General features: G+C 23.8%; 2 protein-coding genes across 3 annotated transcripts; one reads left to right on the top strand and one right to left on the bottom strand.

Moving 5' to 3' along the window:
• Window positions 1-1,854: 1,854 nt before the first annotated feature.
• LOC112691106 (tumor suppressor candidate 3) lies at window positions 1,855-5,529 on the top strand. The gene is made up of 8 exons (XM_025565254.1): window positions 1,855-1,964; window positions 3,202-3,368; window positions 3,686-3,806; window positions 3,866-4,006; window positions 4,602-4,742; window positions 4,802-4,952; window positions 5,244-5,409; window positions 5,490-5,529. Exons 1-8 carry the CDS (start codon window positions 1,884-1,886, stop codon window positions 5,503-5,505), a joined length of 984 nt encoding a protein of 327 aa, XP_025421039.1. The 5' UTR covers window positions 1,855-1,883; the 3' UTR covers window positions 5,506-5,529.
• Window positions 5,530-5,720: 191 nt separating this feature from the next.
• Window positions 5,721-16,815, bottom strand: LOC112691097 (MMS19 nucleotide excision repair protein homolog). 2 transcript variants are annotated; one of them, XM_025565240.1, is made up of 18 exons: window positions 16,602-16,815; window positions 15,816-16,054; window positions 15,576-15,720; window positions 15,071-15,258; window positions 14,831-14,992; window positions 13,339-13,561; window positions 13,002-13,114; window positions 12,793-12,907; window positions 12,417-12,710; window positions 12,180-12,330; window positions 11,913-12,107; window positions 9,814-9,925; window positions 9,016-9,184; window positions 8,789-8,949; window positions 8,619-8,731; window positions 8,361-8,517; window positions 5,932-6,177; window positions 5,721-5,874 (listed from the first exon to the last, which is right to left on the bottom strand). In XM_025565240.1, the coding sequence occupies exons 1-18, from the start codon at window positions 16,681-16,683 to the stop codon at window positions 5,761-5,763; spliced, it is 2,979 nt and encodes a 992-aa protein (XP_025421025.1). In that variant the 5' UTR covers window positions 16,684-16,815; the 3' UTR covers window positions 5,721-5,760. The 2 variants fall into 2 exon arrangements, with proteins under 2 accessions (XP_025421025.1, XP_025421027.1); XM_025565242.1 differs by having other exon boundaries at window positions 14,837-14,992.
• Between the last annotated feature and the right edge of the window lie 36 nt (window positions 16,816-16,851).

Here is a 16,851-nt window from a genome sequence, read left to right as displayed (position 1 = left end):
AAATAATATAAAATTATATTGTTTAATTGTTTAGCACGTCACTTACGGAAAACCATGCGTAAGTATTAAAAAAATGAAAATAAAGGCGATTATCGTTTACGCTCCAAAATCGTAATCGACACTAATGCCAGGTTTACACGATGTGTAGTATCTGTCATTAGTACCTGTCACTCGCATAAACCACTTGTACTACTCTTATCTATTATTGTTCACACGTGAATACCTAGTAAGCAGCAAGTAAGTAGTAGGGAACCAAATGTCAACCAACGAAATACGCATGTGCTGCTACCGATACTTGTCACTAAACACTTACATCGTTCGGTCACACGTTGCGAGTGCAACCACGAGTAGAGTAGAGTCGTGGAGGGGTTAGCAACTTGTCTTAGTAAATAGAACGACGTTCTATTCACTTGCAATCAGGGGTGGTTCTAGGGGGGGGTTCAGGGGGTCAGCTGACCCACAGTTAATATTTGTTGACAAAATTGGCCTCTTGGAAATATTTTTTTCCTCTTAGACCTTGATTTGGACTCTTGGACAGTTGACCCATCGGAGTTACTTGAAAAATAAATGCCATGTATATTCAAAATTTAAAATTTTTCAATTCATAATTTATATTTTAAATTATATCGTTTTAGTAGAATGTTAAGTAAATCATATTTTATTCCTTACGTTTGTTGCGCTGATAAAATTAGATTATATTTATTAATCGTAAATAAGTCATTATCGGTGGTATCACTAGTTCTAAAATGTAATATAAATATACTTGTACACTTTTATGAGCATATTGTGTTTTTTTTTACAAGGTATTAATTTCTAATTCAGTTTCATCCCTAATAAATGGTCTCTTAAAATGGCTCGACTCACAGTTCCCCGACTCTAGATCCGCCCCTGCTTGCACTCCCGTTTTTACTAATACTAAACACTATTTTTTCTGTTTACACTCATTGTGCGAGTGCGAGTGACAAGTACTAATGACAAGTACTACGCATTGTGTAAGCCCGGCATAAATGCTGTGGTGGTCTGCAGCTTGCGTATTTAACTTAACAGGTATCGCAAACAAATTCTAGAATATTTGCGATTAACAATTTATACCTATATAATTTTCCCAACAACGATAAGCCTGGAATATTCACATATTCCAGACCATTCTCGTATCTTAACAAAATATAATAAAAATTATAATTATCAAATATTGAAACACATATTTTTTAAGTGTTTTTGGTTTTTTTTTTTACTAACAAAGATACTAAAAAAAAAAAAATTAAAATAAACCTAATATTAATTATTTTTAAATTTTCTGGGTATTAATTTATAAGTTTGTATAGCATAATTTTTGGGATTGAACCTTACTACTTATTCTCATGTGACGCTTTTGTTCTAGGGTGAACATAATTAGTATGTTGATTTGGATAGTATTAAATTAAATAAATATTCATAAAAGTTCGCACAGAACTAGTCATCCATCAACTCTCTGAGGGGATTTGGTCTAATCGACTGCGTATAGACAAACCCATAGAAACTATCACGGTTTACTATCACCGTGTGACCGCTGCTTAAGTCTTGTACTGCTGGTATAGACCACAGATATATCATATTTTTGTGATAGTATCAAATAAGTAAAGTTGGCATCCTTTTTTTATTGATGAAATTTTATCAAACCGGTAAGAACATTTTATCAATTATGTATAGGCTGTACTATATAAAATTTTAATAGTCAACGTCATTCATTTACATATTACATTTTGATGTTTATAGATGTATAATTCTGTTACAATTGAATAATCATCATATGTTTATTTTAAATTGTATTAATTAAACTAAATTCAGTGGTTTATTATAGCTATGCATTTATATTAATCTACGTACATTTTTCATACTTTAAAATGCATTTAATATCAATTATTTTGTGTGCTTTTTTTATTTTCAATTCTTTTGTTGAAAGTGTTCGGGAAGAACGTTCTAAAGTAAGATACATTTTATTTATAAAATTAAGTTGTTTATGTAACATTTATATTTAAATATTGTATAAACAACTAGTGTTTTTTTTTCACTTAAAAGATTAATTTTTAGGTATTGTTTATTACATATTTATGTTTATTAGGGACTAAAATAAAAATATAAATTTAATTTATTGACAAACAGATTATAAGTGGTTCATGATAGTTTTTAATAAGTTTATCATTCATGCATTTTTGCTTCTAAATTAATAATAATATGAAAGATTGACAAAAATATTTTTAATTGTGATCAGAAGTGTATGTTATAATTTTAGTAGCACCTGAACAGTTCATTTTATTTTATTATACTTCATAAATGAACAGGACAATTGAAGACATGGATCTTTATGAATAATAATATTTTATTTTACATTGAATAAATTAAAAGTATCGTTCTTCAATGTTTTTTTCTGATCCATCAACTGACATAACATTTAAAAATTTAGTAGTTAGAAATCTTATAATCAAAAAGGGGTAATAACAGCAGGAACAGACCTTATTAGAAAATATCTGGATCTATTTTACTAGACATTAATCCAATCTTAGTTATAATTATACTAGCTAACTAACTAGTTTTTTTAATAAGCAAAAAAAAAATGGTAATTTTATATATTATTATTATTATTTATATATATATTATAAGAATGTTTGACATAAACTGAAATCACAGGAGCATGCTGCAAATCAGTTATTATATCAGTTTAAAAATTATCTATAATTTGTACTTCATTATTTAAATTCAAAACTTTTACTATGTTTTATACATACAATTAATTTATGCATTGAATATCACTTTTATCATCCATATAATTTATTATATTTACGCTACTGCAACAAAAGAAAAATTGAAAATCTTTAAAATTAATCTATATATTCTCAAATAGAGAAAAAAAAACTTTTGCCATTAATTCACATGTTTCATAAATTAGTAAAAATTTCAATCCCTCGTCTGATTGCATTGAATCAAAAAAAATATGACAAAGAACCGACTTCTACTTGTATTATATTATTTGTATTTATAGTTAATACACTTAATTTAATTTTTGTCTGGTCTGACTATAATTTTTGACATTCCATTGGCCCTATAAAGTAATATTTTAACATCCATCCTTTTGTTCCAGATGAAATGTCTACCATGTTATTAATTAAGTACATCTTTAAATAATTTTAATTCTAATAATTTATATGTAATTTATTGTTTTAGAGTCTTGACCAAAAAGTACAACAGTTGAATGATTTGTATCAAAAGAAATATGTGGTTAAATTTAATGGTCCAAAATTCAAGGAATTTGTAAAATCTCCACCAAGAAACTATTCAGTCATTATAATGTTCACAGCAATGGCATCTCACAGGCAGTGTTCAATATGCGGGTATTTTTTTTTGATGATTTTATACTAAGAATATAAATTATGATGAAATAGTATTTTAATGGGATATATCATAAATAAACGAGATTACGGATTTCTAAACATATAAATGCTAATTTAAACAGCTTTTGGTGGTTTTGTTTTTTGGGTGAGAGTAAAGTTTCTAGGGCAAGACCAGTATTGAACCCTTCTATTAATTGGTAAGGTTAATTGTGACCATGAAATAACTGTTGAGATAAGTGTTTCTTAGTTGATTATTTCTCGTTATACTTAAAAAAAAATATTTTATTATACTTTAAGGTATTTTATTAAATGTATAGGCATGCAAGTGATGAATTTATGATTGTGGCAAATTCTTATCGTTATTCTCATAGACCAAGTGAAAATCCTTTATATTTTGGAATTGTTGACTTTGATGAGGGATCAGACATTTTTCAATTGGTTAGTACTGAAAATTATGTTCTTTTATTACAACTTATCAAATAACAATGTTTTTTTAGTTGAAAATTAATACTGCTCCAGTTTTTATGCATTTCCCACCAAAAGGTAAATCAAAACCTTTAGATACTATGGATATACAAAGAGTAGGGTTTGCTTCAGAAATGATTGCAAAATGGATACAAGAAAGAACTGACATACAAGTAAGTTTTATTAATATATTATATTATAGAAAATTATACTTTCATGATAGTGTATGAAAGTTAAAATGTTATTATGACCCATATTGTACTATTATAAATAAATTATATTATCAATAACCTAAGAAAAATGTATTGTATAGTATTATATCAGTATTAAACCAATGGTTTCTAATCTAGTGGCTAAAATAGGGTTTTTTGAGGAGTAAAAACTAATTTTTATTTTCATACCTATTATTATAATTATCAGTATTGTTTTATTACTTTCAAATAATATTTATAGAGTGTACTCTTGATTAAATGAGGTTTTCTGAGAAAAACCATGTACACATGTACAAACAAAAAAATATAAAAATATGCACTTATATATAATATATCATTATGGTTCCATGAATCAGTTTGAGTTGCTATAACCGATTATCTAACAATGCAGATTATATGTTAGGCCTGGTACATGTACTTTTTTAGTGGAGAAGAGTATTTGCTAATATCTTAACAAATTTATGGGTAATAGTTTTAAAAAGGTTTGAAGTCGGTTATGTACATTTTCAACTAGAATTATTCTTTAATTTTTTAATTTCAACAATTTTTGTTTTAGATAAGAATATTCCGTCCACCTAATTATTCAAGTACATTGGCTTTATCTATCTTATTTGCAATATGTTCATCATTTTTGTATGTCAGACGAAATAATATGGAGATGTTTTTTAATAAAAATTTATGGGGAATTGGTGCTGTGGTAAGTTTGTTATAATATTATATAAATACTAAGTAGCATATTATAACTATGTATTGTAGTTATTCTGTTTAACTATGATATCTGGACAAATGTGGAATCACATAAGAGGACCACCATTAATGCATCGTAATCAACAAGGAAGTATTACATATATACACAACTCTTCTCAAGGACAGTTTATTGTGGAAACTTATATCATAATCATATTAAGTATCCTTTAAAAGCTTATTTTAACTGCATTTAATTAAAAACAACCATGCAGAATATATTAACAAATATAACATAAGTTGTATAATATATAAACATTAATGTCAATATTAATGTAGATTAATAGGAAAAAAGTTTTCAGACCAATCTTTAATAACAAATTATAAAACTAGTTTTCATATTGTATTTTGTCGTTTAATATGTAATAATTTATTTTATAATTCAGTTTGTATGAAGATTTAATATTTCTTAGAAAATGTTAAGACATTAAAATTTTCCTTAATGCTGCTGTAGATACAATACTGGTTTTTGGAACTGTGATAATGACTGATTCTTACACTAAGAAAACAGATTCAAAAACACGTAAAATTATGACTGTAGGTGGTTTAGCATTGGTAGTATTTTTATTTAGTGTTATTCTCTCTATATTCAAATCAAAAGCACATGGATATCCTTACAGGTAATTAAAAAATATTTAAACAATTTAATATATTATTAAGTAATATTTATATTTATATTTTTTTATATATTTTTTTTCAGCTTTTTGATAAAATAATGAAGATGTAAAATGAACATCTACTATTTTTTTTTTTCTATATTATTTTTCAAAACTGCACAGGCTTTTTTATGTTTTTTTATAAAGAGTTAAATATTTTGTCATTTTATAAACCTTAGAATCATAAAATTAATTTATTATCTTATATTACTGCGAAGTTTTTAGTAATAACTTATACCTGATATTTGATATAAAATAAAGATCTACACATTATATTTACATTCATTATTAATATATTTTAAAAATTGTTATTAGTTAATTATCATCTTTAATTACATCAATTGATAACCATTTTGATTTTGTTTTGACAACTTCTTTGCGAACTAATCTTTTCTTGTCGTCTAAACATTTTCCTAGTTCACAAATAACCTAAAAAATAATTGTTTTAAAAAATGTTGTAAGATAATGTTACTTGGTTATTATTACTTGTTTTTTTAATGGTAAAAGTTTGATTAAAGAATAGTCACAGCAATTGTACAGACATTGTAAAGCAACTATTCTTATGTCCATATACTTTGAGTTTTGACTTAGATTAAGTAGTTTTGGTATAAAAGATTGTAAATGATCTTCTAAAACTGGAGTTTTGGATTCTAAAAGGTTACGAAAAGTTTTTAACGACTGTAAAACATAAATCTGTTCTGGAGATAAAAGTTGAAGTAATACTGGTAATATCTGCAACAATTTAAATATTTATCAAATAATTAGTGGTTATTTCTTAATTTATATAAAATGTATAATAAAAAAGTTTTAAAAGTTTTCATCTTTGTAGGCCAATTTTTTAACCAACCCATTTCTCATTTATGTTTTATGTAATATTTGAATATATTTTCACAACTGTTCAAAGTAACAAAACTAAATTGTTATAAACAATTACATTTTAAACCCTGCAAGATCTTTTTAACAAAATTATTGTTATTTTGAATATCTCACTGAATACCTATTATTAATGATCTCACAAAGTTCTTTTAAGTACTATACACAATAGTTTTTTATAACTCATCAAAATATTAAAATACATAAATAATAGATAATAAAGTTTGGCAATTAAGCCTTACATTTTTTTTTAAATAATAATATAATAAATAAATTCCAAGGAATCTTTCACTAGTATTAAAAGCAAAGTGTGCTAAGTATAATAATGTTGGTTAGCTCTATTAACCAACATTGTCATAACATTTTGGTATTTTAGGTATAATCAATGACTCTCATTCATTGAAAATGAAATGCTTTTTCATTGTGTAAGATAGTCCGTTACTCAAATACTACATTAAAAAACCTCAAATCAAATACATGTATTATATATTATATGAGTTACAATCACTAACTTTCTAATTAATATACTGTATATATAAATAATTTTAAAATTTCTAATGCATGTATTCCAATATATTATTAAATTTAAGTTATTTTTTAAATTCATAGCGAATAAAATATAAATTCTAAGAATTAAACTGACAAATTACTTGTATATTTTAATTTTTCTACTCAGTTTAATGGTTTCATTCATATTTTTATTTTTTTAAAAAAGAATTAACATATGCATTTCTAATTTTTTCAATATTATTCTTATATATTTAAATATCCTAGTGTCGACAGGTCTCAGACAAGGAGACGCTTTGTCACCGGCTTTGTTTAACATTGCCTTAGAGTCAGTGGTGAGACAAGTCCTTAGCAAGGCGAAAGTAATAAAAATCAGTGATAACTAACAGCTTGTAATTGTAGCCTATGCTGATGATCTAGTGTTAACCACAGAAAATGAGGAAAGTCTAAAACAATCTGCAAAAGAACTAATAAGGATAGGGGCAGAAATCGGTCTTAGCGTAAACAAAGAGAAAACAAAATATCTAATATTGTCCAGGAATCATCACACGGCAAGAAATTTAGAAATAGAAGGTTATTCTTTTGAAAGAGTAGAACACTTCAAATACCTTGGAGCGTGGGTGAAAGAAAACGCGAATAGCGACGAAGAATAAAAGAGAGGTTGATAGCAGCAAACAGATGCTACTTTGGACTATCAACACTTTTCAAATCAAAATTACTCTCAAGAAGATCAAAGATAAAATTGTACAAAGTTTTAATTAGACCCATAGTACTATACGTATGCGAGACATGGGCAACCACCAAAACGGATGAAAACAAATTGGGTGTTTTTGAAAGGAATACTCCGACAGATTTATGGACCAAAAAAAAATGATGTAGGTGATTTTGAAGTCAGGACAAATGAAGAGTTAAGAAGTTTATTTGGAGAAGCCAATATTATAGGAATTATGAAGAGTTATAGATTAAGATGGGCAGGTCATGTTTGGAGATCGGAAGGAATACTGGGGAACATAACGAGATGGAGACCGAGCACGAAACGGCCCAGACAACGGTGGGCAGATAGAATTAAGGAAGACCTCAGAATAATGGGGATAGAGAATGAAGAGGAAGTGTCAAACAACAGGGAGAAGTGGAGGGATGTTGTTGATGCGGCAATGGACCATAATGGTCTTTAAAATGCCTAGAAGATTCAAAAAATTTAGATTGTATTGTTTCAAAATGTATACAAATATAAATTTAAAAAAATTATAGTATTGTAGTGGAGAATTAAACTGATAAACCATCATATGATTAAGTACAATTTTAAACTCTATTGCTAATAGAATATCAAATAATATCAATATATTATATAAATATATTCTTTTGTGTAAGTCAATATAGAATATTAAAATAATTAAGCAATAATTAAATATATTGTGATTTTTAATAACAATCATATGTCACTGACATTCAACAACAAAATTAAAGTAATAATCACACATAAAAATATAATTCTTAATTATATTTTATTTAATTGAATAAATTTTGAAAATTACCTTGGAAAAATAAGGCGAAAGTGTGACATAATTATTACCATCTATTTGATATAAAATACTTATGAGATAATTTTCTTTGATTGGTTCAGGCAATGTATTATAACTGGATACCAGTGGTTCAATAACATAGCAAAATATTCTTTGTCTGTACAACAACCTATAGTTTAATGAATTATAACAAAATATTATTTTATTGAAATTTAAAATAAAAATGAAATGGAAGTATAAAAATTATTAAATATTATCTAGTATATTTACTTGACTGAGCAAAAACATTTTGTATTTAAGTACTCATCGTCTACATTTGTTAACATTTTAAAACACATTGTCATCATTTTTCCATAAGAAGGGTCTGCTAATAAATCTAATGACTAAAATGTATGTATTAAAACACAATGATTTCAATTCCATACATTAATTAATATTACCCAATCAATCCATTGTAACATTTTACTATGTCCCTTAAGTGCTAATGACTTGGTGATCCATGAAATTTGATTAATAACATTTTTCTTATTTACATTTGCCAAATGTAAATTACTTTCTAAGTGTAATTTTAAGTTATTAAGAATTACATTGGATTCATCCCCTATAAATAAATAATTAAAAAAAAAAAATATTCATGCAAAAAAAAAAAATGTAATAATCAATATACCTTCAATATACTTATTTATTAATGTAGCTGCCAATCGTGAAGCAGACAAATTACATATTGAAATATTTGTAAAGGTAGATAATTCAACACAATTCTGTATTATTAAAGTCACATTATTAATTTTGACATCTTGATTAACAGAATTTAAAATACTTTCTAATAAAATAACCTGTAAGAATATATTTATTGTTATTAAATGTTTAAAGTAGAAAAGTTTAACTATTTATTATCTCAATATTTTTCTTAAACTATTTATTTTTCAAACTTCAAAAATTATAAAAATATTTACATGTATATTTGGATAAACATATTGATTTATTATACAAGTTAATGTGAATATTGTTTATTACATTAATCAATGTGTTTAAAAGTATACCATAAAGTAATTATAAAAAAAAATCATATTAATATTAATGTTAAATAAGCTAATCTAAAGGTTTAAATGTCTCAACTAAAACATAGAATAATCTAACATATGTGTATAGGAATCTGTCCTTAGGCTATAACTATATTTTTAGGAATATAACTATACCATTACTATTTCTACCTTTTATTTTAAAGGAGTAAATAAATAAGTATTACTTGAGACCCATTAACTATTGTTTAAATAATAAAGAATTTATATAATGGTAGTCTATAAGTTATTTTTAAGTATACTAATGCGAGATGTTTCAATTTTTGCATGATTTTAGCTAGATAAATAACCATTAGCAGGTATAATATAATATTAAATAAAATTTTATTTTATTTCCGAATAATAAAACTTCAATATTATGAAATGAATAATTTATAAATTACCATGTATGAATATTTGTCTTTTTCTATATCAGAAAGTGATTGATAACATATTTTTGTTTCTACAATATCATTGAAATATTGAATAAACTGATTTAGTACACGTTGTTGTTCACTAAAAATAAACATTAAATTAATAATAATACAAACATAACAAGTAAATTACTGTACTTATCTTATTTATATTATTATTTTATTAATTATAATTTAATATATATTATTATACAATATACTAATATTAAATAAGCACATTATTATAAAAAAAATATAAACTTTTTTTGAGTTAACTTCGAGGAAATAAATATAACATATATTGTATTGTAAATGATGTTAATTATTTAGAAGCTTTAATTTCTTTGTAAAATTCTGAATGAATAATTTTATGTAATATTATTAGGTAATTAATAATTACATATTTTTATTTTGTATTAAAAAATTTATTACCCATAAATATGTTCATAACAAAAAAAAAATTTAACCCCTTCTATTTTCTTTAAATAAATTTCTCTTGACTAATTATATCCTCTATTAATATTAACTTCTCACTCTTATTATAATAATATTACTTATTAATATTATTATTTAAAATTTCTGTTATTTTCAGCTTTTTGTATTATGGATAATAACATATTATGTTTAATTTTGTACTATGTTGTAATTAATTGTTAAGTTATTTTATATAATTAATTGTTGAGCTATCATAGTTCTTACAGAAAGATTTAAAATAAAAAATTAAAATAAATACACGGAGGAGAAAAAAAGCAAAATAATTAATGTAAAATTTAAATAACATCATTTTTTTTTTTTCATTGTACTAATTTTATATATATTTGATGGTCATATGAATAAATAAAGTTTATATGTATAAAAATAATATATACATTTCCACTGTAGTTGAGGAAAAAATCCTAAAACTATTCTAAATAATTGTAATTAATATATATATATTTGTTATTTTGATATAAATTAAAATAATCAAATTTTGATTTAAAGTGATTTGTTGAAATTAGATATTTAAGAAACCATTTTATAGACAGCTGAAACAAGAAAAAAAAATCATTGAATCTTAACAAAATTAAAATTGTTTTCTTATTTGATGTGTATTTTTGTGCTAAAGGAAAAAAATTAAGACAGAATATTGATATTATTATTATTTTTATAAATACAATAAGTAATTTAGATGCATATGCAACATGGGTAGAACATTTCACTTTAGGTTATATATTAATAATTTACTTATATTACTTTTAAAAAATAAAAATTAATTCCAACTAAGGTGAGATATTATATGAAACGATTCACTTAGACCTATCTAATATTTACTACAAAACATGTCCATTTCCCATAACTCGTTGTCTAATGCGAACAAAAACAAATACTAATATGATTTTTTCAGAACTAAGCATACTTTTAAATTAAAATTTAATGTTTTAAATTATAAGTTAAATGTAGAATGTATTTGTTCTACAACAGACTACATAAAACTATATAATATCGTACAATTTGAAAATGCAATTAGATACTTATATTAGAATTACATGCATATTATAACAATAATTTAAACTTTTAAGAATATAATCTAAAAATAATACTTTTGAATTTAGGGTTTATGTGATTTTTCATTAGTAAAAATGGATTAAAACATACCTAATTTGGTCAATATCATGTAAAAAAACCAATAAATTTATTTCAAATTTCTAAAAATAATTTATTATTTCATTCAGTGACGACGCCAGAATTTTTTTTAGGTATGAGCAACAAGTCAACAATTATAAGGTAGGGCCAAAATGAAATTTCATAAAAAAAATATATAACCTAATTTGTGTTAATTACTATATTTTAAAATTTTAAATTATTACATCACTGATAAAACTTTAAATTTTGTTTATGAAAATTTCTATTATGATCTCTAAGGTCAGGCCAGTGGTAAAACCAAACATTTTCACATAGGGCACCTGGTGTTACTATCACTGTATCAATTATTGTATATAAACATTTTTATCATTGAAAATTTCTTTATAACAACTGTGTTAAGTGGATTATTAGATAAAATAATATAATAATTAATGTTAAAAATAAATAGTAATAATAATAAAAGTTACCTGTTACTGATTATTTTTACAATAGAATTTACAACAAATGACACATCGTTCAAAATTATTTCATTTCGAAAAATTTGAAAATTTTCACAGTTCTTTATACCATTTATCCATAAAGTTAAAATACAATTTAAAAGTCCATTATTTAATGTAAAATGATGCAACAATTTAGTATTTTCAATGTTTCTAACAAGTTCTCTAAAATATAAAGTGGTATAAGAACAAATCTCAAAAAATTATAATGTTTGAACATATAGATATTTTATTCACCTTAAGCAGTTTAAAGTCATCTGGGTTTCTTCTTGGTTTCTACATAAATTGGCACACATTATATCATTAATTAATTTGAAAAAATATTCTTCATTTCCCAAAGAGCATATTGCATTTAACCATTTAAATTTCATCAAAATATCATTTGACTCTTAGTATAAATTATGAAAAATATATTAGTGTTTACTTTTATAAATTAATTAAATATTAAATGTTGATGATTTATTTATTACTTACGGTTCAAATTATTTATATTAAAATGTATGATATCTGTATTAATTTCTTCTTTATAATATTTTGCTGCTTCTTTAAAACATGATAATGTTTCGTTTCTTATTGAACCTGTTGTATTAGATTTAATTAATGTGGTAATAATACAATAATAATTTTGACGTTGAGATTTTGTAAGTAATCTAGTTGATATTTGTAATGCTTTCAAAGCAGATATTCTAACTTCAGGCAATTCATTTTGAGCATACAGCAAAAAATAACAACCTATTTCTTCCCATCTTCTATCTAAGCCCGGAATGCCTAAGAATAAAATGATTTGATGAATCTTGAATGTTTGGATAAAAGTTATTACGATTAGAACTTTACATATCTGGTAACTTACATGATAAATCAATTGACATTTGTAAACACATATTAGTGATTAATCCCATACCTTCTATGATTCTAGTGATTTCTGTTTGTGATACGTCACTTTTGTCAAGTAACATTAAGTAAACCTATTTTAAAAAAAAATATCAGTTATAATTTAAACAAACTTTATTATTTCATCTCTAAAAGTAATTCTAAAAGTAATTATAAAAAAAAATTTACTTTATTTGCTATCTTAAGACAAGCATATTTGGAAGTTTTTCCAACACTACAAAGAAGTTTAATTGAGGGTATGAATAAATTAGCTTGAGTATCTAATAAAAATCTAGTAGAACCTGAAAAAATAAATATAAAAATTATGGTTTTTTTTATTACTATATTTTCTAATTTTTTTTTATTAGAAAATAATAATAACTGTCTAAAAGTAATTTAATACATTTAATTTTTTTACAGAGTCGAAAGATAGTCAGTAGTACCAAAAAAAAAAAAGGAAGGTATTTAGACCAACCGTTTTAATCTTCTAAAAATAACGCTTATAAATGAATTAAAAAGTACAAACTTTTAAGAATAATTTCTAGAAAATCTGAAAGTTGTTCTTGTTTATCATCTCCTTTAACAATGGCTAAAGAATACAATAAGGCAGTCAAAACACCAATAGCAGCTTCTCTAACTTCATCTGTTGAATCTTCCTTATCGGACATGATAATAATTTTTAAAATACGCCATATTTCTTCAATATGAGACTTGATCTTAATAGGATTGAAGTATTCACAGCAAAGTTTCTAACATAAATATAAAATAGACATTGTCAATTTTCTATATAAATTATAAAATGTATTTAATTAATTTTTATGATTCTTGAAACATAACATTATGTACTTAATAACTATTTAAATATCCAATTCGCAAAAATAAAACAAATAACATTAACATATTAAGTGCCATTACAAAAAATATTGTTATTAATACAGTGCAATGTGGGGCTTATTAACTTTACAATGTTAACTTATTAAGAGCGCCATTTAGGGATTTCAAGTCCTATGTGTAATAATTACTTTATTACCACATAAGGTCTTCAAACCTTTTAGTTTACATGTTTTCTTTTGGAAATTAAATAGATTATGGCCTGCAGGACAAGTTTATGAAATGGTTGAGCATTTTATTTTTATGACTGTGTGTTAAAAATTGATAATTTTCTTCCTTCCCTTTGAAACGTTCAAACATATTGAGTAAACCTACAGAATCTGAGAAGAAACACTTTGATACACTGGGTCAATACACCCATACATGGCACTTAACTTGTAAAGACTCAAAATACAGAATTGATGAAAAGTTTCTAAAAAACTAAATTCAAACTCTTTATGATAACATAAAAGAATTTAATTTCTTTTTGTGTGATTAAATTGTTAGTTCTTATTTTAATATAAATGTTAAGAACATGTTTTCATAACATAAGCATTTAAGAGAAATTGAAAGCTCATTAAAGTTACTTGATGAAATACAGAAATTCTAATTGTTACTAGTATATTACAATCAAAAATATATATATAATATAATAGAAAATTTCATCAAATAAATTCTAAGAAATCTAAAATCAGTATTTTTGAAACTTTCTAATAAATATTTTGACCCAATTGCAGAATCGTGATTTCTTAAAATTACAATATTAAGTATTGTTTAAATTATAAAAAGATGTGTATGTGCTGATAACTTGATATCATTTAACACTTACATAGCTGTGGAATGAATTAACTGAAACCAATTAGATCAGTATTTAGTTTAATTTATTTTATACATAATTTATTTAGTAACTTTTTTTTGAATATTCATTAGTGAATATACGAAAAGTTTATGTTTTGCTCAATAAATTAAAAATATTTTTAAATATATAATCACAATTATGAATTAAGTTCTTTAATATCAAAATGTAGAATTGAACTATTTTTAACTTAACCAGCAACTCCAATAAAAAGATTGGTATAAATAATAAATAAATAAAAATGTTGGTATAAATTTAAATAAATTATATAAAATACATTATAACTATGTACATTTACCAATAAATACAATGAATCTAATTTGGCAATTATTAAGTTAGATTCAAGTTTTTGTAAAGCCAAAGGAATACAAAAATCTGAAAATTCTTCTACACACGTAAGACATCTAGCCAAGTTTGATGCTAATTCATTTCTAGTAATTTTACTTTCTTCAGTCTGTCAAATAAAATGTAAGCTTATTAGTGTCAATTTATAAATCATGTTATTACTATTAAATTGAAACCCAAATTATACTTCATGGAAATCTATGGGAAAATAGCACGCAATCACATCAAATGTTTCTTCAGTTAAATGACCTAATGGATAATTTCTTAAAAATTGAGGTAGTATTCTAAAAAGTAGTATTAAATTATTGGGATCTCGTTCACCATCCATTGAAGAAATTACACAATACAAGAAATCTGGTCCCATAAATCGTACATCTAGAATAATAGTTCGTTAATATTTTTTATTAAAAAGCAATTTTTTTTTTATAATATTTGTTGATTTTATTAAATTTTTAGGCATTTAATATTTAATTGTATATTATTTTTACAATTTTTGATTTCTACATTGGAATTTAGGGTATATTATCAAATACTAAAATAATATAAAAATAAAAAAAATCCTGAAAAAAAATATTAAGATTTTATATGATAAATAAATCTTTAAATCATTTTTTAATCAATTGTTAATTAAAAGCGATTTGTTACTAAACAATACAAATAAATATTTTTATAATATATGTGTATAATATTACCTTCTAGTCGATTTAAAAAAATTTGATGTAAAATACAATAAAATGTATATCGATCATTTTGAAGTTGTGATTGACAATGAAAATGAGGCATAATCGTATTAAAATATCGTACAATCATTTCCTTAGTAATATTTTTCATTTGTACCTAAATATAATATATATAATATATAGTATATAGAGGAGGAAATATGTGCAGTTTTGAATTATTTAATTATTTCTATAAGATGTTTTAAAACTTACAGTATACTCAATTCCGCTTAAAACTGTTGGTATAAATGAATGATGATCAATAAAACGATCACATAAAAATTGATTTATATAATCCAATTCTTCAGTTAAAAAAAAATCCAAGGGTAAATTTTTTACAACAGTTACAAATGCCTTAACTCCATTTAAGCGAATATCTTTTTCAGTAGATGTTAATATTTCTTCAAGAGACTGAACAAATTCAAGAAATGTTGTTGCTCTAGCTGATATTGCTAAAAATCAATTTTTTTTTGTAATATTAATATCAATTTAAATATTTGTTAAATAATAATTCTGAAATATATACTGAATACTAAATATATAACTGATAATGAAAAATTAATGATTTTCAGACATTTTAGTTGTAAATTTAATTATTGTTGAATAATAATAAAATATTTAAAATAATTTATTTTTATAAAGGTTTAATTATTTGTTTGACAAGTCTTATAATCTGGTTATACAATTAAAAAAATTAGAAGTTATCATTAAATAATATTAATAACTTATACTTCAATTAAGAAAATAACAAACTGAAAGCTACATTATTTTTAACAAAAAATACAACTAAAATTGAATTAAATTAAATCTTAAATTTTAAATTTTAATTTACGGTTGATAATTATTTTCTGTTTTATTATAAGGTACCGAGTTAATACCAAAAAAATTATTTTACATATTTTAATCAATTAATATCCAATAGTTTACTGTTATTATGATGACAAAATGGATGTAGTAAAATACATTTTTCAAACACATTTAAATTATATTTTGTATTACCTTTGCTCACTAATTCACTAGTAGAATCTATATCTATTCCACTTGCAACAACATTTGCGATATTTTTATAATCACACAACATATTGAGAAGTTAAATATTTAATGAAAACTATTGTGGTAGAATTATTATTAGGTTTTCCAAAATTATTAAAAATGTACCAACATTTCGTAATGCACGTTATCATCCAGTCCTGAATATATGTGATATGTTATGTGAAATGTGAATTATTTACTATTATTATGATAGTAT

The sequence above is a fragment of the Sipha flava genome, unplaced genomic scaffold (genome assembly GCF_003268045.1).
Source record: "Sipha flava isolate LNK unplaced genomic scaffold, YSA_version1 557_pilon_pilon, whole genome shotgun sequence".
In the NCBI taxonomy this organism is placed as follows: Eukaryota; Metazoa; Arthropoda; class Insecta; order Hemiptera; family Aphididae; genus Sipha; species Sipha flava.
The sequence above is the reverse complement of the archived record's forward strand: the minus strand, read 5'-3'. Positions and strand labels throughout refer to the sequence as shown.